The sequence below is a fragment of the Heteronotia binoei genome, chromosome 16, assembly GCF_032191835.1.
Source record: "Heteronotia binoei isolate CCM8104 ecotype False Entrance Well chromosome 16, APGP_CSIRO_Hbin_v1, whole genome shotgun sequence".
NCBI lineage: Eukaryota > Metazoa > Chordata > Lepidosauria > Squamata > Gekkonidae > Heteronotia > Heteronotia binoei.
This window is the reverse complement of record NC_083238.1, coordinates 58,776,398-58,802,297: the sequence shown is the minus strand read 5'-3', so window position 1 is coordinate 58,802,297 and position 25,900 is coordinate 58,776,398. Positions and strand designations below refer to the sequence as shown.

The window sequence follows — 25,900 nt, the reverse complement described above, 5'->3', positions numbered from 1 at the left end:
CCAGCAGCACCTTAAAGACTAACAAAACTTGTAGCAAGTAAGCCTCACTTTGAGCAGGAGCGGAGTTTTGGAGCCTCTGGATTTTATGGTGCTCTTTCTTTCTTAGCCCCCCACCCTCGAACACTTGCTTCTGGGGCCCATTGCTGAAACCTCCTGTGAGAATTTTGCTGATTTGACAAACTTTCTAATATTTCTCCCCACAAAAAGAAATGGGAAAATAACCTAAACACATAAAGCAAACAGATGGAAATCTTCATCATACCACTTTGGCCACACAAGGAGAAAGTAATGCAAAACGTATGATGGGAGTAAGGTTTTCTTATGACAGTTATAATCCAAGAAGCATTTCAAGGTAGATGCTGAGCTGATCGAATTTAGCATACCCAGGGCTTTTTTTTAAAAACAGGAACACACTGGAACACAGTTCCGGCGGGCTTGTTTTTTAGGGGTGTGGCCTAATATGCTAATGAGTTCCTGCTGGACTTTTTCCTATCAAAAAAGTCCCGAGTCCACCTTCTGGCGGTGTGCCTACACACATGAGTTGTGCTAATGAGCTTCGGCAACTCTTTTTCTACGAAAGGACCCCTGGGGGCAAAGTATGAGGTTTTTTGTGAGTTGCTGCTCACTTTGTGAGATATTTGTCACAAAATTTTGTTACTCATTAAGGTGCTACTGAGCTCTTGCTCTTTTTTGCTGCTACGGACAAACACAGCTACCCATCTTTTGTGTGTGTTTGTAGCTTCGTGTGTGTGTGTGTCTATACCTGGAAGTCATGGCTCTTTCTGGTGACTGACCCCTGCTGTGGGCCTGGTGGATGTTCAGGGAGGGGGCTGCCCCTGCCCTTCCAACTGCTGCCATTCCTTGGCAGAGTCAAGGGGAGAATGCAGAGCACGCTGTGGCCAGCGATGGCCCCGAAGACAAAGACTGCTCTGCATTGACTTTGTTTTTTTTTTTAATGTGTGTGCATGTGTGTCTATCTGCATCTGGAAGCCATGGCCACCTCTGGTTGGGCGTAGTGGCCAAGAGCATGGTCTCTTATCTGGGAGAACTGGGTTTGGTTCTCCACGCCTCCCTCCTCCACACGCAACTGCTGGTGTGACCTTGGGTCAGTCACGGTTCTGGCAGAGATGTTCTGCTCAAGAGCAGTTCTCTCAGAGCTCTTTTGCCCCCCCCCACCTCACAGGGTGTCTTTTGTGTGGAGGGGGAGGGAAGGAGATGGTCAGCCGTTGTGAGACTCCCACGTGAAGGGCGAGCTGTAAATCCAATCTTTCCTCCTCCTCCTCCCGATTGGCCTTCCTGGGAGCCTGGAGGGTATTCAGAGAGGTGGCTGAATAAAGCCTGCCCCGCCTCCCTAACTGCTGGTATTCCAAGAGGTCTCCCATCCAAGGGCTTGCCAGAGTCAGCCCTGCTTAGCTTCCCAAATCCGATCAGATGGGGCTTGCCTGGGCTACCCACAGAAGCCATCGTGATCCGTGTTAAACCTGAGACCGCCAGTTCTGAAGTGGGCTGATTGATGAGCAGGCAGCATCAGGTTTACCCAAAACAGGAATTCAGTTTGGTTCCTTGCAGGCCACTCGATGACGGCCTGTGCTTCCCACGTTTCCATGCTGTCCATTCAGCAAGACGGCATTCAGCAGATGCAGAACTGGCTGCGCCAAAATGTCCCTTGTGTTACTCCTCCCACGTTGCTCACCCCACCAGTTAAGACCTGCCTGTCAAGCCCTGCTCTCTGCACCCCGACCTTCAGAGGGGAGGACCCTGGCGACTAGAGACAAGGTCTTTTCAGCAGTGGCACCTCGCTTGTGGAATGCCCTTTCACCTTATTTCTGTTCACCTGGGGTTGGGTTTTTAGTACTGTTTTAGTATGAGAGCCATAATTTTAAGCTGTCAACAGTCTGTTCGTCTGATCTATCACAGGGGTCCCCTAACATGGTGTTCATGGGCATCTTGGAGCCCATGGAAACCTTTCCTAGTATCTTCCAAATGTTTTTGGAAAGCGGGTGGGGTAGATGGGGCTTTTTGCCCAGGAAAGTTTCTGATTGGCTGTTGCTTTGACAGCAGCTACCACTGCAGCACATGGATTTTTGCTGCAGTAGTCCTTTTGTGGCTGGCTCCGCCTTCCCCAGCAGCCATTTTTTGCTGGTTCCACCCCCAGCAGCCATTTTGTGGTTGGCTCCGCCTCCTGCAGCAGCCATTTTGGGGCTGCACCCACCATGCTGTGCCAGAATCCCATAGGTGCCCATAGACTCAAAAAGGTTGGAGACCCCCCCCCCCATCTATGTTTTGATGCTAGGCTGTGTATTTAATGCTAGGTTTTAATTCCGATTTTTAATGTTCTGTTTTATTATTTTTTGTTCTGTAAGTTGCCTTGTGTTGGTCCCTGGAGAGCAGTATAAGAATGTTCTAAATAAATATCTGGACCTTGGGCAGTTTCTGTCCACCCCCTTCCCCGTCACCCCCGTTGCACGGCCGTTTTCTCTCCCTGCAGGGCTTTGGTGCCTCCAAGATGAGCTCCTTGTCCCTGGGGCAAGGCCAGGGCCCCATCGCCATGCGCATGATTGAGAAGTCAGTGAAGGAAGGCAGCTGGGTGGTCCTGCAAAACTGCCATCTGGCCACGTCCTGGATGCCCACGCTGGAAAAAGTCTGCGAGGTAAACTCCGCACCTCATATTCCCGATAGGCAGCTAACGGCAGCACACGACACAGACACCATCCGCTAAGGCTCCTGTCCCACGCCCAGTCTTTGGGGAACGATTCCCAGTGAATACAGCTGGACTTCTTTCCAAGGCAATATGCAGAGGATGGGATTGTAAGTCAAAGAGAAGGCGAAGGCTCTAATAAGGAAGGGGACATAAGGTCCAACAACAGGGCAGAGAGGCCGAGGCCTTCCCCTGAGAAGAACATCAGAAGAGCCCTGCTGGATCAGACCAGTGAGGGTCCATCTAGTCCAGCCTCCTGTCTCCCACAGTGGCCAGCCAGTTCCTCTGGAGGGCCCACAACAGGACAGAATGCCGAGGCCTTTCTAAGAACTTCAGAAGAGCCCTGCTGGATCAGACCAGTGAGGGTCCATCAAGTCCAGCATCCTGTCTCACACAGTGGCCAACCTGGAGGTCCAACAACAGGGCAGAGAGGCCGAGGCCTTCCCCTGAGAAGAACCCCAGAAGAGCCCTGCTGGGTCAGAACAGTGAAGATCCCTCTGGTCCAATCTCCTGTCTCACACAGTGACCAACTAGGTCCTCTGGAGGGCCAACAACAGGGTATAAAAGCTGAGGCCTTCCCCTGAGAAGAACATCAGAGGAGCCCTGCTGGATCAGATCAGTGAGGGTCCATCTAGTCCAGCCTCCTGCCTCACACAGGGGCCAGCCAGTTCCTCTGGAGGGCCAACAACAGGGCAGAGAGGCTGAGGCCTTCCCTTGATGCTGCCTTCTGGCTCTGGGATTCAGAGGATTGGTGCCTCTGAATGTAGAGGTTCCCCTCAGTCACAAGGACTAGTAGCGACTGATAGACTTATCCTCCATGAATCTGTCTAATTTCCTTTTAATGCTGTGTGACGGAACCGGCCCGATTCTGCCTTCAGACCCGGTCCCGTCAGCTCCATATTGAGTCGCCAACTCCTGGAGGGAGCTATTTCTCCTCCTGCCCCTTGGGCGCGCTGCCACCACCTGCTCAGTCCCGGGGTTCAGATTGAGAGGAACAGGACTCCCAATCCCCCTCTCCAGCTATGAGGCCCGGCCTCAAGGTCCTCTGCCACCCTAAACTTGGGTTTCACAGAGACCTCAGCACTTCTTTGGGGCACCCCTGGAGGATTGGCACTTTATCCAACTGCATGCCTTCCCCCTTCCCTGGGGCCCCCTTAAAAACAGCGTGGTCTAAAGCGGTTTGGGGGTCTAGGTGGTACAGAGATTGACTGCCAGCATTTAAAACAGAAAAACTATTTATTTACAAGAGGAAAAGATAGGGAAAGAAAAACAAAACAAAAACAGTTGCGTTTAAAAAATTAGCACAGCACCGCACAACACAGCAAACAGCATAACAAAGAAAAGTTGATTATAAACGCATCCGGTTGGCCCTGATCTAGACATGCCCTGCCCTTTTTGAATGACTTACTTTGTCTTACTGCCTGGAGGCCTCATTTTCCTGAGCAGGCCTCCCCCACAGGCAGGAGCTCACCGGCAAGCAACCTCTCTTCCAGAGCGCCAGCTCCCAACTGAGGCTCTCTTCCTGCCTAACACATGGCAAGAACAAAAGCACTTCCTGCCTCTCTAGGAGATTTTCCCCCTAGCGTTGTTGGTTTGGCTCTGGAAGGGAGGGGGGGAGTGAGGGGAAGGCTACAAAGCCTGCTGAGGGATTTACTGACCCCTGCCAAATGAAGCACCACCACTGACTAAAATGGCGTTTCTCCACATGCTGTTTAAAGTGTTTAAAGTGGTTTCTTTTTGTCCATCCTGAATCTACTGCCTAATAGCTTTTTTGGATGTCCCTGAGTTCTTGTATTTGGGGAGAGGGAGGAAAAGTTCACTTTATGAATTACCTCCACCTCATACATGATTTGATGAATCTCTCTCGTGTTCCTCCTTAGTGATCTTTTTTATAAATGGAAAAGCCCCAGACTCTTTAGCCTTTCCTCCTAGGGAAGAAGCCCCAACACCTTAATCATTTGGGTCGCCCTCCTCTGTACTTTCCCCCCAGCTCTGTAATGTCCTTTTGGAGATACGGTGATTGGAACAGTTGAGTAATAATGCGCAGCCATCATTCCAAAGTAGACATGACATGGTGCTCCAGTGAGATATTTTGAGCAACAAATTAGCTCAGAAAGTGAGAGGAGCAGGACTTTTATTTGTATCGGGAACTACTTTGCATATTAGGCCACACCCCCTGACGTAGCCAATCCTCCGAGTGCTTACAGAGCTTAGTACAGGGCCTACTGGAAGCTCCAGGAGGGATTGGCTACATCAGGGGTGCTACACAAAGGAGCTCCGGCTACAAAAAAAGCCCTGGAGAGGGGTCAGCGTTGGTGTAGTGGATAGAGAAAGAGGAATTGCCCCACTGGGCAAGATGGCGAAAGGCAAGAAAGGACTCAGCACAGGGGTGTCAAACTCATTTGTTATGAGGGCAGGATCTGACCTAAACTAGACCTTGCTGGGCCGGACTGTGCCATGTCGGGCCGGGCCATGTGTGTACCTATTTAACATTAGGTAGCAGAGATATAAACTTTTTAAAAGACACAGACAAGCACAACTAAAGATTTTTTTTTCTTGAGCCTTAAAATAAAACATGCTTAAAACATTAGCCCTTGTTGGCCTTGAAAGTGCTTTCTTTGTATTTCTCCCGTGGGATCCAGGGAACTGGGCAAAGGAAGCTCTGGCTCTTTCCCTCCCTCCCCAGGGGACCAGGAGGGGGAGGAGCCTCAACCAATAGAGAAAATCCAGGTTTTGCTCTGTAGCTCCTGTGCAATTGAGCAAGCCTGGCAAAGCAAGCGAAGATGCAGGAGGGAGCAAGAGAAGGGGAGAAGGAAGCAAATAAGAGCCAGTTGCTCAGGGGCCTGATAGGAGCCCTCCAGAGGCCTGATTTGGCTCCCAGGCCGCATGTTTGACACCCCCTGGCTTAGCAGATAGAATATTCTGGAACACAGAGAGGGCAAGAAGATGAAAATGATGCAGTCAGGACAGAGTTCTGCAAACAGTGGAAAGAGAGCAAAGGACACCCATCTGGGCACGTTGATCCCCCACATCTGGTCCCAGGGAGACACTTGCCAACTGACTGCTCCCTTCAGTACAGTCTGATGGCTGGAGGATCTGCAGCTCTCTACAGCAGCCCCAGGGTGGCACTGTAGCTCTTCTGCCTCCTTCCTTCTCCCCACCCTTTTTATTTGGTGCACTGGGGTTGCTTCCAGTTAGAAGCCCTTTGAGCGGGTTGGCATTCTCGACATCTGCAGCTGTGCTCATCTAACTGGACTGGCACAGCAAAACCACCCGGGAGGCACCGCTGCAGTGCCAAATTTCCATCCTGGTTAATACCTCCTCCTGAAAGGGCACTTGTTTGTATTTTCCCTGTTCCACAATGGAAAACAGTCCTAAATGGAGAACATGGAAGATGCCTGTGTACATGGGGAGGGGGGGGGGCAAAATGATAAAAAAACAAACCAACAGCAGTTGTCCCCCCAAAAAAGAATGAAAGATGTGAGATGATGGCGTAGCCAGCAGCCAGATAAAAACGGAATGCCTCAGCGCTGCTCCAAAAGAGAAGCTTGATGTAGCCCACATATCTTCATCCCCGAACTTCTTTATTATGGGCACCCCCTCCCTCAAGTTTTCTTTGATCAGTTTGACAGGCTACAATAAACGTTCTTTCCAGAGCATGACCTTGAGATTTTTGCCTTTTACTGACAGAATTAGCTTTGCTGGCTAGCAACAGCCAGTTGGGTGGGAGAGAGGAGCAGACTCAGCCAATGGCACGCAAGTACTCTTGACTGATAGCTTGATGGGCCAAAGGTTCATGCACCACGGTCCCACCCAGTCCTACCCCATGAGGGTGCTTGGATTTACCAAGACGAATGAGCTTTTATTACAAAGGATCTTTTGCTATGCGGTGGCTGTGGTCCCTTCCATGTCAAAGCCCCTTGTGGTCTCAATACCTACATACCATATTTTTCGGACTATAAGACGCACTCCCCCCCCCAAAAAAAAAGTGGGGGGGAAAGTGTGTGCGTCTTATAGTCCGAAGGGACGTACCTTCGGGGGGGGGGCGATCTGCTGCCTCTTCCTCTGATCCGGCGCTTCCCCGTGCCTGCTTGCCTGGCTCCATCTTCTTCAGGCAAGCGCTGGGATCGCTCCACGTAGCCCCAGCACTTTGCAAGCGCCGGCTGCGGAGGGGGCGGGTGCTTCCTACTTGCCTGTGTGCCTGGCTTCAGCTGTGATGTTTAAAGCAAGCGCTGGGATCGCTCCCTCCCCCCTCCGATCCCAGCGCTTGTTTTAAACATCACAGCTGAAGGCAGGCACACAGGGAAGTAGGAAGCACGCTGCCCTCGCCACAGCCGGCACTCGCAAAGCGCTGCGTTTGCGGAGGGGGCGGGTGCTTCCTACTTGCCTGTGTTCCTGCCTTCAGCTGTGATGTTTAAAGCAAGCGCTGGGATCGGAGGAGGGAGGGAACGATCCCAGCGCTTGCTTTAAACATCACAGCTGAAGGCAGGGACATAGGCAAGTAGGAAGCACGCTGCCCCCTCCGCAGCCGGCGCTTGTGAAGCGCTGGGGCCATGTAGAGCGATCCCAGTGCTTGCCTGAAGAAGATGGAGCCAGGCAAGCAGGCGCGGGGAAAGCGCCGGATCGGAGGAAGAGGCAGCGGATCGTCCCCCAGGAGGAAGGTGCGTCCTATCCTCCGGAGCGCCTTATGGTGCGAAAAATATGGTAATTCGTTCTCATTCTGTATATTCTGAGATTTTAGTTACCGCATCTCTGAGAGTTACCCTTGTTTAAAACCTCCATTCCCCAAGAAATTTGATACCATGAAATTGTCTCTAAAGCTAATCTGTCAGAAAGTCAGTACCATTGTTCTGAGCAGGGTTTGTTTTTGAGCACAATGCATAGACTTCCAGTTGAACATCTGCCTCGTATATACATGGGTGGAGATCCCAGCTGCCCGCCTCTTGCTAAGCTAATTTCCCTGATTAGATAACAGATAACCAATTTGGGTAACAGTTGTGCCCACAGCGTCGTATGAGAATTCCGAAGGTGCCCACAGGCTCAAAAAGGCTGCTGTAGGTTATCTTGGTTGCCCGCTTCTGTACTTTTTCCAGCTCTGCAGTGTCCTTAAGATTGTACTGGAGGATGCCAAATGCTGTATTGAAATCAAAACAAGTTTAAGGAGGAAATTAGTTCAGCACAAGTATAGGTTATATGCCAGAGATGTCGCTCAAACGGGGGTGGGAGGGTCTAGCTTTTTCTATATTTTAGTAATCTACTTAAAACTAGTACATCAAGAAGCCGTATAAGATAGGGAAAGAGAAACGCTTCCGTTGGAAGTCCTGGGCTTGCCCCTGACATGGGCTCTTCATCTCTTCTAGGAACTCAACCCGGAAGCGACTCATCCCGATTTCCGCTTGTGGCTCACCAGCTACCCGTCCCCCAATTTCCCTGTCTCCGTGCTCCAGAATGGGGTGAAAATGACCAACGAGGCACCAAAAGGCTTGCGGGCTAACGTGATCCGTTCCTATCTGATGGATCCCATCTCTGACTCGGAGTTCTTCAACAGCTGCAAGTGTCCCGTGAGTATGCTCGCTATTAGCCTCGCCCGTTCCCTCCTGCGAGACCGCCAAAGCAGACCCTGGCGATCATCAGGTGGGCTTGCTCGCTTTAAAGCCCACCAAACGGAAACAAGCCCGCCTCCTCAGTACCAAAGCTGGTGTTGATTACTGGCTCCTGGGAAGCGAGTAATAGCGGGTTTTATTAAAATTTTTATTTTTATTTTGCCGCCAAGCTTCATTCCCTTTTCCGCTGAGCTTCGGCGGGCAAGCCATTAATAATACAGCGTCCCATTTTAAAAAGTCAGGAGGAAGTAGTTTCCCCGACACAAATCTGCAAGGCAGGGGAGAAATTCACGCTGCAGAAGAATAGCTGAGCCTGGGCACTGCTGAGAACTGAGTCTTTAATCAGCAGCATTAACACGCCGCGCTCCCGATAACTGGGGAGCGCTCAAGCTGCTGTGCCGGTTGATGGATGGCGCTCATAAACGCCTCCTTCAGAATAACGGGTTTGGGCTGGGGAGCCACCTGCTGTTTTTGTAATTAGGTTTCAGAGAGCAAATGGGCTTGACCCAAGATCGTTTCCGTGATAGGTGCCGTAATTAAGAACTGGAGATGGTTGTGCTTAAATGGAGAACTGGAGATGGTTGTGCTTAAACAGAGACGATGATCCTTTTCTGCTTCTCCCAGCAATTAAAGAAAAACCCCTGTAAAGTTTTTTCAGTGCCAAAGAGAGAGAGAGAGAGAGAGAGAGAGAGAGAGAGAGAAGATTGCTTTTTAATCAGGAAAAGGCCAAACAGGAGAGATTTGCAAGCAATTTTATAAAAACAGTTGGAAAGTCCACTGCTTCTCTGGCGTTTGAAGCCCTGTGTAAGAACCCACATGTCGGACAATGCAAAACTGAAATGCGGGAGTTCTCCCTTGACATTTAAGCTCATAGATTTTCATCGAAAGCTTTGAAAGCTAGAAAATATAAGCTCTCCTGCTGCTTTTAGATATGAACAGTAAAAGGGAAAAAGACCGCGGTGGTCAAAATAGCCGGTTTTCTTTGGTGCAGAATAGAAAAATGGATCTGATCAGGACCACCTGAGTCCTGACTGCTGCCCCCAGGGGAGGCCCTAGATGGGCACCCTAGGCAAGGCTAACTTCTGGTGCATCAAGTCACGTGGGGCACCCAGTTCAGCACCCCCAGAAGGCTGGCACCCTAGGCAGCTGCCAAGTGGCAGGGCCAGCCCTGGCTGCCACAAATAAAATCCACCTACTTGCTATATTTCTGCTCTGCCCCGAGAATCTCAGGAGCAGCACGGATGGCATTTCCCTCGTCCCTTTTGTTCTCACATCAGCCCTGCGAGGCAGGTTAGGCTAGGAGGGAGAAAAGGGCTGCCTCAGGGCCGCCCGGCATGCACTGCTGCAGAGAGTGGGGTTGAATCTCCCTGACCCGCGATGCCGAAGCCAGGCCACAGTTTCTGTCACTGATTGGTTTGCTTCATGGCGTTTTATTGCGGAGACTCTTTATAATTCCCCCGATCCTCCTGGGGACTTTTGCAGAAGAAAGGTGCGACGCCTCTATTCTCATAAAACGAGCAAACTGTGGTGATGCTACAGAAACGGAGCAGGCCAAGGCTGGGGCGGGGGGGGGGGGGGGAAGCAGTTTTGTTTAAATGAGGCCAGATGTGGAAGTCTGAAATCGTAAAGCACAAGGTTTCAAAGTCTTTCTGCTCTGCCTGTTTATTAGGGCCAAACTAGATGTCACAGTGGCCACGGGTGTGACCCCTGTCATCTTGGAGAAGATTCTGACCTTTAAAAAAAAATATGCTGTGATGGCCCAGTCCCAGGATCACCCCCCCCCCACACACACACACGCACCTTTTCAAAATTAGAACACCTGGGAGAGAGGCTGTTCCGGCACTTGCAAAGATGGGGGCGGTGGATAAGGTCTCCTCGTCCCCCCCCCCTCCATGCCTCACAGTATTTATTTATTTATTTTTAAATTTCAATTTTATTGTAACAACATTTTTTTTAAAGAACGTTACAAACGAGAACTTAAATAAAGTTTATACAAAAAAGTTACACCAAAGTTTGGTTTTACAAAAAAAGAACAGAGCACAGCTCAATCAATTACAGAACAATAAAGTTCAACAATTCTGGAGGCAATATTTCTTCTGCAGAGGCAATTGAGTTCACATATTCAAGATAAGGAAACCGTTTTTCAATAAAGTTATTCTTATAGTTCGGTGTTTCTGTGATTAAAAGCTGTGTGGACAATTTATCTTGCACTATAAGCTCCCTGACTTTCGCAAACCATTCATCCGTAGTAAGAAGACTAGTTTTTTCCCAATTCTGAGCTACTAAAATTTTACCTGCCTGTATCAAGTAAGCAATAAGCTCTTTGCATTGAGGAATGGGAAAACTATCTGGCCAGAGATTTAAAAGTACCAATTCTGGAGTTAAAGGTACCATACAACCAACTATTTCAGATATTTTTGCTATCAACCGGGCCGAATATTTTTGAATTTCAGGGCATAGCCGCCAACAATGAAGAAAGTTACCCTCCTTACCGCACCCTTTCCAACATTCTACATTATTGTTAGGTTTACTTCGACAAATTTTTAAAGGAGTCAAATACCAACGTGAAAGGACTTTAAATTGTTGTGTATGAATATTTATAGCTCTGCTCTTTCACAGTATTTTTTAAATGGCCAGTATCTTCTCTAAAATGGCATTGGTGGCCATGGCTTGAACCTCTGTAAATGTCCTGTGTCCTCTCTTCCGGAATCATTTTCCTCTGGCTGCTCTCTGACTTCAGAGGGGAACATGGGTGGGAGAAAAACCTTGCAGGAGGGAAATACAGAAAGAGGCTATGGAGGAAGAGCTGAGGCGTGAGCACGAGGGAGTTCCTCACCTGCATTCCTCCCGTTGTTTTAAAAAGCTGAACCGAAGCTCCCAGCCTCCCCACCCCAGGCTTAATAATACACGATTGGGGCAGAGGTTTACTGCTTCCACGAGCCACAAAGAGACGTCTGAGAGCACTGAGAGAGAGAAGACATCTGGACACTGCATGGGGGAACTAGAAAGCTCATTTGAGGAAGGGAAGGATATGAGAGCAGTGAATGGATAAATGAAGTGCCGAAATTTCCCACTGGTCACCCAGCTAAGAAGCTGGAGAAAGAAGAAAGACGTTTACAAATTGAATAAGACGGTTAAGAATTTTCCATCTTCTTTTTTAACAGGCTGAATTCAAGAAGCTGCTGTACGGCCTCTGTTTCTTCCACGCTTTGGTCCAAGAGAGGCGGAAATTTGGCCCCCTGGGCTGGAATATCCCTTACGAGTTCAACGAGACCGACCTGCGGATCAGCGTGCAGCAGCTGCATATGTTCCTGAATCAGTACGAGGTACCCTCCGCACAGATCTTCAGAAACAGTCAGCTGCTATGTATGAATTCGCTTCGTAGTGTCACCCTACTGAAATGGGCAGATGCATCGTGTGACGCTAACCGGCGTGTGTTTGTAGGGCGGGATAAGGGGTAGTACATTTTAGAAAGAACTAAGTGAAGTGGTATGGAGCCCAGACCGCTTTGAACTCTCCCTTCTAAGCAGACATTTATGAGCCTCTTCTAGATGCAAAAAGGTTACACCGAAGTGCTTGTTTCTGTGCTTCAGGAGCTGCCGTTCGACGCCATCCGCTACATGACCGGCGAATGCAATTACGGAGGCAGGGTCACCGACGACTGGGACCGGCGCACCCTCCGCAGCATCTTGAACAAGTTCTACAATCCCATCATCGTCACGGATCCCGACTACAAGTTCGATTCCAGCGGCCTTTATTTTGCTCCCCCTGAAGGAGAAGTAGGCTTCTTCACCTACGCTGGGCAGTGCCCAATCAATGCTCTCCCCCTCAGGTCCCATAGAAGGAATGGAAGCTGGGCATGGGCTACTACAGTGAAGCAACATCTTAAGCGTGTAGCGTAGGGTCCCCAACACGGTGCCCATGGGTGCCATGGTGCCCACCACTGCCTTTTTTGGACACCTGTCAAATGTTTTAGAAAGCGGGTGCGAGCAGGTGGGGCTTTTCTCCAGCAAGCCTTCCGATCAGTTGCACAGATCTTTAAGAACGTTGGTTCGGCAGCAGCTGCCCCCAGAGCGCAAGGGTCTTCACCGTGCAACTGAAGGGAAGCGGTGGCAGCCGTTTTCTGCAGCCGCCATTTTGTGACGCCGAGTCAGAATTCGAAAGGTCCCTGCAGGCTCAGGAAGATTGGGGGCTCCCAGTGAAGTGTAAGAAACACTTCTTCGTCCTTATAACTTGGACCCTTCTTCCTGGCCTGCCGTTTGGCCTCCTTCGTGAGCCAGCCTGATAACCGGGTGGGTTTGGCCCAGGTGCAGCTGTTGGGGTTGGGGGTCACTCCGTTCTTGATCTGGTCGGCTTCCGTGCTATAAAATGGAATGTCATGATGTGAGATGGCCAGGTTGGGCAATATGTGATGATATGGGAAATTTTCTGAGTGCTGTTGAGCTGTTGATTTATAAAATGTTTTATTGTATTTTATTTTATCATATGTTATACTCCGCCCTGAGCCCTACGGGGAATGGGCAGAATAGAAATATAGAATCATAGAGTTGGAAGGGACCTCCAGGGTCATCTAGTCCAACCCCCTGCACAATGCAGGAAGCCCACAAATCTCCCTCCTAAATTTACAGGATCTTCATTGCTGTCTGGTGGCCATCTAGCCTCTGTTTAAAAATCTCCAAGGAAGGAGAGCCCATTACCTCCCAAGGAGGAAGCCTGTTCCACTGAGGAACCGCTCTAATGGTCAGGAAGTTCTTCCTAAGGTTGAGCCGGAAACTCTTTTGATTTAATTTCAACCCGTTGGTTCTGGTCCTTCCTTCTGGGGCCACAGAAAACAATTCCACACCCTCCTGTATGTGACAGCCCTTCAAGTACTTGAAGATGGTGATCCTATCACCTCTCAGACGCCTCCACATAATATAAATACATAAATATGTACTAAATAAATAAACTCTGCCGCCCCTCTTCCCGCTGCTGTGGCTTGGATAAGTCGAAGAGAAGGTCAGGCCCTGGACAGGGAATGTCCTTTTTTGAGATATGATGACCAGAACTGTACAAACTATTCCAAATGAGACCACACCATAGGTCTACAAAGGGCCATTACAGCACTGGCTGTTTTATTCTTAATCCCTTTCCTAATAATCCCTGATGCAGAGTTTACCTTTCATTGTTCTTTTTCAGTACCAAAGCTACATTGACTACACAAAGACTCTTCCTCTCAACCCTTCCCCAGAAATCTTTGGGATGAATGCCAATGCTGATATCACCAAAGATCAAGCTGAGACCCAGCTGTTGTTTGATAATATCCTTCTGACGCAGGTATGTCAATATCCAAAGTTCCTTGCTGCTTAGCACCTGCTGCTAATGGCATATTTATTGATTGATAAAAGAGGGGCATTTTGATACAATTTTAAATAGAGGGGCTCTTTGTGGTCACTTTATTGAACAATGTGATTAGCTTTTATAAGAGCAATTTTCAGGAAATTCAGTGTAATATTGAATCAAGAAGAATCCAAAAAGTCTTCTGGATTAGACAAATATTCCAGAATTTTCTAATACCCTCGAAAATAACCTCAGTGTAAAGTCCCCTGGTGCTTTAGCAAAGGTATACTGCATATCCTTCACAATTACATTTGCTTGCCCCAAACTAGAAATCTGTATGTGGTCTTTGTTAGCACGGGAACTTTTCATATGTACAGGGTCACATTCAGTTGGATGGAAGGATCCAGTCTGTTTACAGTCATTATTATGCGTAAGGATCAGTTTAAAGGCAAAGGAAGGTTCCAGAATTAGCTGCTGGCAGCCATTTCAACCTAAAAGCATTGAACAGCTGAACCAGACAAAAGTCTGGTAAATGTTCGAGGAAGGTGCCTTGCCTGAACATTGGTTTGGAGATTCTGAACCAACCCAAGTCCGTGCTGAATTTTGGCTCATGAGCCGGTTCATGCCCATCCCTACTTGTATTGGCTCAGGCTGAGTAGGTTGAAAACCAGTTTCCGTTTGCTGCGCAAAAGCCGCAACACTTCCTATAACTCTGGCGTAGATAGTGGGAAATCCGACGGACGCTGTGCAGAGAAGAGGAACGTGACCGTGGGATAAGCTGAGTGCGAAATCAATAAAGGCATAAAACAATATATAACATTTTTGTGACGTAATTTAAAAATATATATATTTTATCAAATATATATATCCCGCCCTTCCCTGACGTACTCAGGGCGGCTAACAACAACAAATTAAAACCACATAAACATTAAAAACAAAATACATAATAAAATAAAATTTTATAATAAAATTTTTAATAATAAAATTTTATTATTAGAATGGTTTTAAGACAATGTTGATTTTAAAGTTTTTATATAATTACTGTATTGTATAATTATTCTATGAATGTCGTTAGCCGCCCTGAGCCTGCCTCGGCGGGGAGGGCGGGATATAAATAAAATTTTATTATTATTATTATTATTATTATTATTATTAATAATACAATTTACACAGTCCTAAATCCAAGATGTGCATTTCTAATTTCTGTGATGTTCTTGTTTCAGTTATTGTATAATTATTCTATGAATGTCGTTAGCCGCCCTGAGCCTGCCTCGGCGGGGAGGGCGGGATATAAATAAAATTTTATTATTATTATTATTATTATTATTATTATTATTATTATTATTATTATTATTATTATTATTATTATTATTATTATTAATACAATTTACACAGTCCTAAATCCAAGATGTGCATTTCTAATTTCTGTGATGTTCTTGTTTCAGTTATAAAATTCAGTGGGATTGTCGGTGCTGTGGAGTAATAGCTACTTCCCTTCAACCGTTAAGAGCGAGTTGAAATAATGAAGTTCCACAAAGCAGGCGCTATGACTGAAAACGCTCTGGCTCTCGTGCTAGACAGTCGAGCCTCTTTCGGTCCGGGGATCTTCAGGAGGTTTTGAGACCCTGAACGGAGTGCTCTCTGGGGCACATGTGGGGTGAGGCGGTCCTGAAGATAGGCAGGTCCCAGGCTACATAGTTAAAAATCTTTAAAAATAAGAGCCCTTTCTGTCTGCTGTGACTAAGAAGAGAGCCAGTCTGAAACATCAGCCAGGATACGCACCGTTTAATCCCCCCTTGCCTTTGATTCCAGTCTCGCGCGTCGGGTGCGGGCGCAAAATCATCCGATGAGATAGTCCGCGAGGTGGCCAGCGACGTCCAAAGCAAACTCCCGGCTGACTTTCACATCGAAGCCGCTATGCGGAGATACCCAACCACCTACGCCCAGAGCATGAACACGGTTCTCGTCCAAGAGATGGGGCGATTCAACAAACTGCTGCAAACGATCCGAGACTCTTGCATCAACATTCAGAAAGCAATCAAGGTGCGCTTCCGATAATTTCAGGAGGACAGCCATGTTGGTCTTAAATAGGATGACTCGATTCAAGTCTCGTAGGACCTTAGAAGCGAACAGGATTTTTTGGGTGGAATGTTTTGAGAGTCAAAGCTGCTGTCATCAAAGAGAAGTGGAGGTTCCTCTCTCTCAAAAATGTATACCCTCCTGGATCTTTTCCGTCTTAAGGTTGCTAGTGGACTCAAATCTAGTTTTTCCTCTTCTGGAAGGTGATGCAAGTGGGAGCCAGCAGCTGTAAGTGGCAGTTATGTCTTCGAAAACATGCAGAATGGCTCTTTTCTTCAGTGATCCTCATACTTACGCCAGGGTTCTTTTAGTAACCCCTGTGCCCCACTGAATGTAGCCTTCTGCACTGCATGTCGCTGCTCAGAATTAAAGTCGGAAGGAGAACAAAAAACCCGTCCCCTGCCTTTGGAAGTGTAAGCCTCTTCTGGGCTTTCAGTGTAGCGGCCCAAAGTTCTGCTCTCTTGTGAGAAAAGACAAAGCTTCGGTAGGTCCAGGCGGGTGGGTCCCTGGACCGAGGCCACGGGGTAGCAGGGTGACCCAAAAGCAGAGCTGGGTATTGGTGAGGGAAACCTCACCTCTGCCATGAATAGGTTGTTATTTCTCTTTCGGCCTCACCTGACAAGGCGCTAAGGGATTGTGCTGAAGATTTCAAACGGTGTTAGTCTGTCCTGTTGACCATGTTAAGTCCACCGTGTCGAAATAGAACAAAAATCCAGTGGCACTATGAAGACAAACTACATTTATTTCAGGTGGGCAACCGTGTTGGTCTGAGACAGTAAGACAGAGCTTGGATCTGCTGGCACCTTTCAGACTAAAAACGTTTAATTCTGGATATGGGCTTTGGTGTATTTGCACGAACAAGCATGCATGCCCCAATGTGTGCATGCACTGACGAAGTTTAATTCTAGGTGTTAGCTTTAATGTACATGCATGAACTTATGTGCATCCGCCAACGTGTGCATGCGACAAGGAAGTTTATACCAGAATTAAACTTCGTTGGTCTTAAAGGTACCACTGGACTCAAATTTACTACCATTTTTCTTCAATATGAGATTTCATGGTTTACACAGCCCAGTGTTTTTTTTTTAAATAAAGATAACTTTTATTGAAACTTTATCATAGTTTTACAAACCAACAAAGTAACACCCCCCCCATAGATAAATAAATAAATAAAACCCTAGGAAGAACATAGTCGCCTTACATTCGAGATAAACTGTATAAAACATAGGCTGTTAACCAATATACCTGTCCACAGTACATTAATATAATTCAAGATCAGCATATTTGAGTGGAATTTGCCGTCTTCGGGACAAATAGAATTAACATATTCAAAAAATACAAACCATTTTTCAACAAAATTATTATCCATTTCAGGACTTTCCATCAGTAAAATCTGAGTAGCCAGCTTGTCTTTTAGCACTAAGTCCCATATCTTTGAGAACCAAGTTTTAATACTAGGTGTTTTATTAGATTTCCAAACCTGGGCCAGCGCCATTTTCCCAGCAAGCAATAATAAAGAAATAAGTTCAGCTTGAAGATGACGAATTGAATGATCTGGCCAATGATTCAATAAAATTGAAGCAGGAGTAAAAGGAATAATAATTCCTACGATCTCTGTAAATTTGGCAACAAGCGATGACCAAAAAATCTGGACTTTAGGGCATTCCCACCAAAGATGAATAAAGGTTCCAGTGTGCCCACAACCTTTCCAACAATCTGGTTTTTGGAGTATTTTACTTTTTTAAAGTTTATATGGAGTTAAGTACCACCTAGTAAATAATTTAAATTGCTGCATGCGAATGTTAATGCATTTGTTATGTGTTAGGGGAGATTTAAAAATTTTCTGCCAGTGTTCTTTATTCAAGGATATATTACAATCCTTTTGCTAACTATTGAGGACTGATGAAGATTGTGACCAAGTTTGGTGTTCCAGAACACAATAAATTTTTGAAATGACCCCTCTGGAGATTTTATCTTGAGTTATAAATAGTTTTTCAATATGATTTAATTGATCAATTTTGGGCAATAAAGGAATAATTTTCTGGAAAGCACTGTGAATTTGATAATATTGCAGCCAAGGGATTTCATATCTGTGTTTTCTCTGAAGTTGTTCTCTTGTACCCAACATCCCTTTGATAATAAGGTCATTAAGTTGGTAGAATTGATTTTCTTTCCAAATCCTATAGCTTGAGAGCAACCTTCCAGGGGGAAACCAAGATTGCCCCAGAAATGGCATTACAGGGGAAGTTTGGGGGAGTAAGACTCCTCTATATTATCCCATAAGTTGAAGGTATGTTCTAGGAAAGGACTTTTAACATGGTTCCATTGCCTGTCTTTTTTATCATTCCAGAGAGCTTCATGTATATTTGAATTTTTCAATGAAGCTTGTTCTATTTGTACCCAGTTGGGGGAAACCATTGGGCAAGAATAGAATAATGTGTATTTAAGCTGTGCTGCTATATAAGAAGAATACAAATTAGGAAAGGCCAATCCACCTTTATCAACCGGTTTTGATAAGAGGTGTGAGGAAATTCTGTCCCTTCCCCCCCCATATGAAAGAGATGAGCTTACAATGTCACCTATCAAAGTGATGCCTAGCAATCATACTAGGCAAGTTCTGGGAAAGAAACAAAAATTTTGGAAATAGAAAAGATTTAATTCAGTCAGTTTTCTCAATTAAAGAAAAGGAATGCTTTGCCCAATCCCTTAATTCACAGCCCAGTTAATCGGATAAGATAGGTGATCTTGGAAGGCTCATTGCTTAAATCATCAGGTCCATCAGTGGCTATTAGCCACAGTGTATGTGTGTATATAACATTTTTTGCCACTGTGTGACACAGAGTGTTGGACTTGATGGGCCGTTGGCCTGATCCAACATGGCTTCTCTTATGTTATGTTCATACCACCTTGGGAGGCTCATCGCTTGCGTCACACCAAACCTTGACTTCCCAATCCCTACCCCCCAACTTGCCCCATAACATTTCCCAGTACGGTTTCCCATCACATACCTTTCTGATGCAGTGAGTTCCAACCCACAGCAGCTCATATTGAAATAATAATGGACTTTAGCCTTTAAGGTACCACTGGATATTTGTTTTGTTGTTGGAAAGAGGAGTGAGGTTATGTCAGCGGAGACCTCTGGTGGATGGATGACTCAATCATGTAAGATTTGCATTTATCTAGCAATCTTCTGCCCTGACTTGGATGGCCCAGACCAGACCGATCTCATCAGATCTTGGAAGTTAAGGAGGGCTGGCCCTGGTTAGTATTTGGATGGGAGACTTGGTCTTGATCCCCCTTTCCCTTAGCAATGCCGTTGAACTACCCAAAGGGGTTGAAAGGGAAAGAGGAAAGTAGGGGAAGATCTGCTTCCACCAGCAGTAGAATATGACCAATTGTAGCTATTGCTGGCCACAAGGACTTGCAGAAAACGGAAAGACGGTTTGCAGAGACAAAAGTTAAGCACGATCCCAGCTTTTCTGATGTTCTTAGGAAGGCCTCGGCCTCTGTGCCCTGTTGTTGGCCCTCCAGAGGGAACTGGTTGGCCACTGTGGGAGACAGGAGGCTGAACTAGATGGACCCTCACTGGTTTGATCCAGCAGGGCTCTTCTGATGTTCTTCTCAGGGGAAGGCCCCAGCCTCTCTGCCTTGTTGTTGGCCCTCCAGAGGAACTGGTTGGCCACTGTGGGAGACAGGAGGCTGAACTAGATGGACCCTCACTGGTTTGATCCAGCAGGGCTCTTCTGATGTTCTTCTCAGGGGAAGGCCCCAGCCTCTCTGCCTTGTTGTTGGCCCTCCAGAGGAACTGGTTGGTCACTGTGTGAGACAGGATGCTGGACTAGATGGACCCTCACTTGTCTGATCCAGCAGGGCTCTTCTGATGTTCTTAGGAAGGCCTCAGCCTCTATGCCCTATTGTTGGCTGGCCACTGTGTCTCATGAGACAGTTTGCTAGGCCAGATGGGACAGCTGGTGCGTGATCTGATGTTCTTACGATGTTTGTGGTTTCATATAATGTTTTAGAAATCTGCTCCTGAAACATTTCAAAGGCCGCCGCAGCAATGGTTGCTTTGTTGGTGGTGCCGTTGATTAACCTGCCTGTTGACTGAGCCGAGTGCTTTTCCCTCTCCCCCCTCTCTCAACCAGGGCCTGGTGGTGATGTCCGCGGAACTGGAGGAGGTGGTGAGCAGCATCCTGAAAGGCAAGATCCCAGGCATGTGGATGAACAAGTCCTACCCGAGCCTGAAACCCCTCGGAAGCTACGTGAACGATTTCCTCACCAGGCTGAAGTTCTTACAGGTGAGCGCCTCCAAGTGTGCAAACTGTTCCCCCCGCCGTGATTTTAATGGATCTCAAGTAACATTTGTTAAGCTGCACACAATTCCTAGGGTGTTCTGTCCGAAGGTCTGTCTTGGTTATCTGCCAGTGCAATAAGTAACACACCAACCGAGGCTGTTTCCATCCATGTCACAGAGAAGTCAGCTGTACATTGGAACTTTTGCACAGCTGACCGCCAGTTGGAAGGTGGGGAACGGCAGCACAGGGGACTCCCACGTTTGAATCAGGGGCTGCACGGATGGCCTTCCTTGGAAGATGGGCACCAAATGCTCAAATCAAAACATGCCAACTAACCCAAGATTGCAGAACCATCTTAACCAGGGGTGTCAAACATGCAGCCCGGGAGCTGAATCAGGCCCCCAGAGGGCTCCTATCAGGCCCCTGAGCAACTGGCTCGTCTGCTTCCTTCTGCATCACAGCTTGTTTTGCCAGGCTTGCTCAATCGCACAGGAGCTACAGAGCAAACCCTTTATTTTCCCACTGGCTGAGGCTCCTTATTGGGGAGGAAAGGGAGGAGGGATAGCTCGCCTTGCCAGACTGTCTCAATTGCAGAGCAGAGCTACTGAGCCAAGCCTCTCTTCCTTCTATTGACTGAGGCCCCTCCCCCTCCTCATCCCCTGGAGAAGGAAGGAAAGATCCAGAGCTTCCTTTGCCCAGTTTCCTGGATCTCATGGGAAAGATACAAAGAAAGCACCTTTAAGACCAACATGTGCTAATGTTTCAAGCATGTTTAAAGTTAAAAAAAAAATCTTTAGCCATGTTCGTCTGTGTCCTTTATAAAGTTTATCTGCTACCTAATCTTTGATAGGTGCACACCTGGCCCGGGATTGAACCTGGGACCTTCTGCTTACCAAGCAGATGCTCTACCACTGAGCCACTGTCCCTCAGAAAGCAAGCCAAGAGACAAATGCTGTTATCTTGTTAATTTCTCATTACAAAGTCGCCAAATAAGATGGCTTTGAATTTTCTTATTGTTTTGATTCGTGATGTGTGGCTACTTAAGAATTTGTTGAAATGTGGCCTGTAAATCTCACTAAATAAAGGAATAGAATCTTTTTTTAAAAAAAATGCTGCAGTATCTAGCTAAGTTTCTGCTTTCTCCCACCCCCTCCCCTCCTTCTGCTGCTGCAGACCTGGTATGAGAACGGAACCCCTCCGACGTTTTGGCTGTCTGGATTCTTCTTTACCCAGGCCTTCCTAACGGGAGCCCAGCAGAATTACGCCCGCAAGTACACCATCCCCATTGACTTGCTAGGCTTCGACTATGAAGTCCTGGAGGACAAGGAATACAAAAACGCTCCCGAAGATGGTAAATGCAACCAAATAACTTAGACGGTTTTCGCATACAGCTTACCACACGGTCACGTCCCTGTTCTCTCCGCAGCCTCCGTCGGATTTCCCACCATCTGCACCGAAGTTACAGGAAGTGCCGTGGCATTTGCGTAGCAAACTTAAACTGCTAAAACCCAGTTTACCTTTGCTACGCAAAAGCCGCGGCACTTCCTGTAACTCGGGCGCAGATGGGGGGAAATCCGACGGACGCTGTGGAGAGAACAGGGATGTGACCGTGTGGTAAGCTGTGTGTGAAAACGGTAATAATTTCATCACACTGGAGTATATGGAGATCTTAAAACATTTCATGCATAGCCCCCTTGCTTTACCTTCATGGAAAGGCGTGTATTTGAGAAGTCCATGGGTGGCCAAACTGTGGCTTGGGAGCCACACGTGGCTCTTTCACACATATTGTGTGACTCTTGAAGCCCCTGCCACCATGTTGGGTGGCTTGGAGAAGGCATTGCTCTCTTTAAACCACTTCTCGGAGCCAAGCCAGCTGGTGGCTTAAGACTCAGAGAATGTCTTTAAAGTTGTTTTCTTTCCACCTCTTCCTCCCTCATCTGTTTGTCTGCCTTCCTTCCAGTTCTCAAGCAACTGACATTCATGTCTTGGAGATCTTAAAACGTCTTGACGTTTATATTCTATCTGGCTCTTACATTAAGCAAATTTGGCCACCACCCCCCTCCCCCAAGATTTCATCCTCACGGGAACCCTGCTGAAGTGGTTTGTGTTGGGCAGCCGTGTCCTGGATCGTACGAAGTTGAGCTGGGATGTGCCCCTTGGTGCCAGAGTGTCGTGCCCTCAAGTTGCAGCCAACTTACGGCGACTCTGCGGGGGGGGGGGGGGGGGTTCATGACAAGAGACAGAGGTGATTTTCCATCCCAAGTACTAACCAGGCCAGCCCTGTGTAACTTCTGAGACCTGATGAGAACCGGCTAGCCTGGGCATCCAGGGCGGGGCACGGTGCCCTTGGCTGTCCCCAGTTTACCCCCTACGCTACATATCGGTACCTGGTTGAGGCATTTTTTTTTTACATTTCCAGCACTAAATGGGATTAGGATTTCGCGCTTGGAAAAACTGTCGCAATTAATCGTTCATGTAATAACCAAACGATCCCATGGGGATTCTCTTGATTTCATGGCAGCAGTAATGGGGTTAGGCTGTGGGGGGCTCATCTATCCACCCATCTCTCTGTCACCGGCATAATCAACCTCTCTGCTCACAACCTGAGTTGGATCCCGGCAGAAGCTGGGTTCGGGTAGCCAGCTCCAGGTTGACTCATCCTTCCGAGGATAGTAAAATGAGTCCCCTGCTTGCTGGAGGGGAAGTGCAGATCACTGGGGAAGGCAATGGCAAACCACCCCGTAAAAAAAGTCTGCGGTGAAAACGTGATGTGATGTCACCCCAGAGTCGGAAACGACTGGTGCTTGCACAGGGGACTGCCTTTACCTTTAGGATGGCAACAGTCAGCAATTGAGAGTTCCCCAACATTTCTGAGCCTGTGGGCCCCTTTGACATTCTGCCCACAGCATGGTGAGTGCAGCCATATAATGGCTCGTGCAGAAGATGGAGGCAGCCACAAAATGGTTGCCACAGCTTACCTTCAGTCATGTGGCAAAGAATCTTGTGCTGTGGAGCAGCTGCTATTGCTGAAACAATTAAAAAAAAATTGCAAAGCCAGTAACATTTCCAGCAGCCAATCAGAAGCCTTGGTGGGCAAAAGCCCACGTCCCAACCAACCCATTTTCTAAAAACACTTGACGGACACCAGAAAAGGTACCGGCGGGCACCGTGGAAACACAGGCCTCACACTGGGGACTCCTACAGCAGATCGACGTTCATGTCTATCACTGCCAGTCTGGTGTAGTGGTTAAAAGTGCAGACTGGGAGAACTGCGTTTGATTCCCCACTCCTTCCCACGTGGGTGCTGGTGTGACCTTGGGTCAGCCACAAGTTCTCAGCAGAGCCGTCTGCTGAGGGGAGAGGAAGGGAAAGGAGATTGTAAGCTGCTCTGAGACTCCCAAGTGACGGGCAGGGTGTAAATCTAATCTCCTCTTCTTCACCGAGTGTACCGACAAAATGTACAGCTGTGCAATCAGTTGCTGGTCTCCCCCCACCCCCCAAAAAAGTCTAAAAATTATGCAAATAAGTTCTTATCTCAGTATGGTAGCTTCAGAGAGAGTTTCCCTAACCGTAGTTTATAATCCAACACAACCACACTGTGGGTTTTTAAATATATGAAGCACACACAATTTTTGTTCTTCATGTTGCCGTTGGATGGCTGTTGGCTCATGCGCTGATGGCTGCTTATTTTAAAATACAGGCGTCTACATTCACGGATTGTTCCTGGATGGCGCTCGCTGGAACAGGAAAACGAAGAAACTTGGAGAATCCCATCCCAAAATCCTGTATGATAACATGCCAGTGGTAAGCATTTACTATGTCGTCTGAGCTCAGGAAAGATCTTATCGTTTAAATTTAGACTTCAGTCTTTTGCGTTCAGTGTGGTTTATTTCCAAGTCAATGCGCATTAGGTCTTCTTTCTGACCAAGTATGCACAAGATAAACAGGTTGCTTACCTGTAACTGATGATCTTCGAGTGGTCAAGAGTCATACATCTGGGCGGGGCTTTTTTTTGTAGCAGGAACTCCTTTGCATATTAAGCTACACCTCCCCCCCCCCGATGTAGCCAATCCTCCAAGAGCTCACAGGGCTCTTCTTACAGGGCCTACTGTAAGCTCTTGGAGGATTGGCTAGACAGCAGGGGTGTGTGGCCTAATATGCAAAGGAGTTCCTGCTACAAAAAAAGCCCCGCATCTGGGTGTGTTGCCCGCTAATACATTGTTCAATGCCTTGTTAACTGAGTATTTCACCTACTTCTACCGAAGACTGCCATAGTTGACATTCCCGATCACTTTGGGCAATGTTGGATCCGCAAAGGCTTATTTCGCGCATGTATAATGTCCCTGGAGCAAAATCTGAGTCCAGTGGCAGCATCTTTACAACAAAATTTCCCAGGCTATTAAACTTTCATCCTTTGTAGCTGACAGAATGGCTTTGACTCAAGGAAGTTTGTATTCTGGGCAGTTTTGCTTGTCCTTGAGGGGCTACCGGGCTCGAATTTTTGTCCTCCTACTGCCAGCTAACACAGCTTCCCATCTGAAACTGTTGTTGCTAGAGTAGGGGTGGCCAGCGGTAGCTCTCCAGATGTTTTTTGCCTACAACTCCCATCGGCCCCAGCCAGCATGGACAATGGCTGGGGCTGATGGGAGTTGTAGGCAAAAAAACATCTGAAGAGCTACTGCTGGCCACCCCTGCACTAGAGCAAAATATAAGGTAATTTACATGCATAAGTCTGAAGCTTGGGGTGGGCTGTGCCACATCGGCATTAGTACGTGTCAGCCATTTTTAGCTAAGCTGATGAGAAGTGTCTGATAGTTTGGACAAAGCTGCAAAATGGGATGTGAGATCCACTGAGAAGTAGTCATCAGGGAGGACTTGGGGTGGGGGGTGGAGAGAAGGGACACACAGGGACCTGGCGTTTCTCCTTGCCAAGGCCAATGAGGCAGTGCTTGGTCCAGCTATGAGCCAGGAAAACAGGTTGCTTACCTGTAACTGATGAACTTAAACTGGTCACCTGTGCAGTCACAGACGTGGGTTTTGGGCCCTGCACGAATCCGACCTTGGAGAATTTCAAGAGCAGCGTCAGCGTTTGTTTCCTGCAGAGGGTCCTCCGCCAAGGCCGGAAGTTGTCAGAGTACATGCCCAGGTCTGGGAGGAAGACCCACTTCCCATTCAGTTTCTTTTTCACCGCTGCCCTGTACGGCCCTTGTGTGCCTAGCTCCAACCTCAGCGTCTCCAACTCCACTTCCTCGCTCCAAGACCTCACCGTTCCTCCTTCTTCATCGTCGTCTTCGTCTCCTCATCTTACGCTGACGCTGCTCTTGAAATTCTTCGAGGTTGGATTCGTGCAGGGCCCAAAGCCCAAGTGTGGGACTGCACAGGGACCACAAAGAAGATGATTAAAGGCATTTGCGGAACACGTTTCCCAACGTCCCTCTGCTTCCCCTCTTTGTAATAGATGTGGCTGAAGCCCTGCAAGAGGTCAGAGATCCCTGACAGACCGAGCTACTTGGCCCCCGTGTACAAGACCAGTGAGAGGCGAGGCACCCTCTCCACTACCGGCCATTCCACCAATTTTGTGATCGGCATGATCCTCGCATCGGACCAGCCCCAGCAGCACTGGATAGGGAGAGGGGTGGCTCTTCTGTGCCAATTGAACTCATAACCCAAAGCTCAAAATATCCGCAGAGACGGAACTCGAGAGAGTTTTACGATGCCCGTGATTTTAATCTTCAAAAATATATTTTAATTTGTGTCTTTCTTTATTCGCAAAAAAATTAAAAGTCCGTTGAACAAAACCCACAGAAAGTCTGTTTGCTTATTCGATTGTTTTATTTCCTGACGTTCCTCGTGAACAAGGAACATACATAAGATGAACACAACACCGTTGACAATGAACAAAACAG

General features: G+C 47.5%; 1 protein-coding gene across 1 annotated transcript in view; it reads left to right on the top strand.

The window, feature by feature from the left end:
- DNAH7 (dynein axonemal heavy chain 7) overlaps positions 1-25,700 on the top strand; it is a 241,075-nt gene extending 215,375 nt beyond the window's left edge. Inside the window, exons 51-60 of the mRNA XM_060257065.1 lie at positions 2,489-2,650; positions 8,059-8,259; positions 11,466-11,627; positions 11,895-12,080; positions 13,480-13,617; positions 15,433-15,663; positions 19,845-19,997; positions 21,168-21,345; positions 23,695-23,798; positions 25,453-25,700. Of these exons, the coding sequence (XP_060113048.1) occupies positions 2,489-2,650; positions 8,059-8,259; positions 11,466-11,627; positions 11,895-12,080; positions 13,480-13,617; positions 15,433-15,663; positions 19,845-19,997; positions 21,168-21,345; positions 23,695-23,798; positions 25,453-25,659 (1,722 nt within the window). The 3' untranslated portion in view covers positions 25,660-25,700. The remainder of the gene's footprint in view (positions 1-2,488; positions 2,651-8,058; positions 8,260-11,465; positions 11,628-11,894; positions 12,081-13,479; positions 13,618-15,432; positions 15,664-19,844; positions 19,998-21,167; positions 21,346-23,694; positions 23,799-25,452) is intronic.
- Positions 25,701-25,900: the final 200 nt, after the last annotated feature.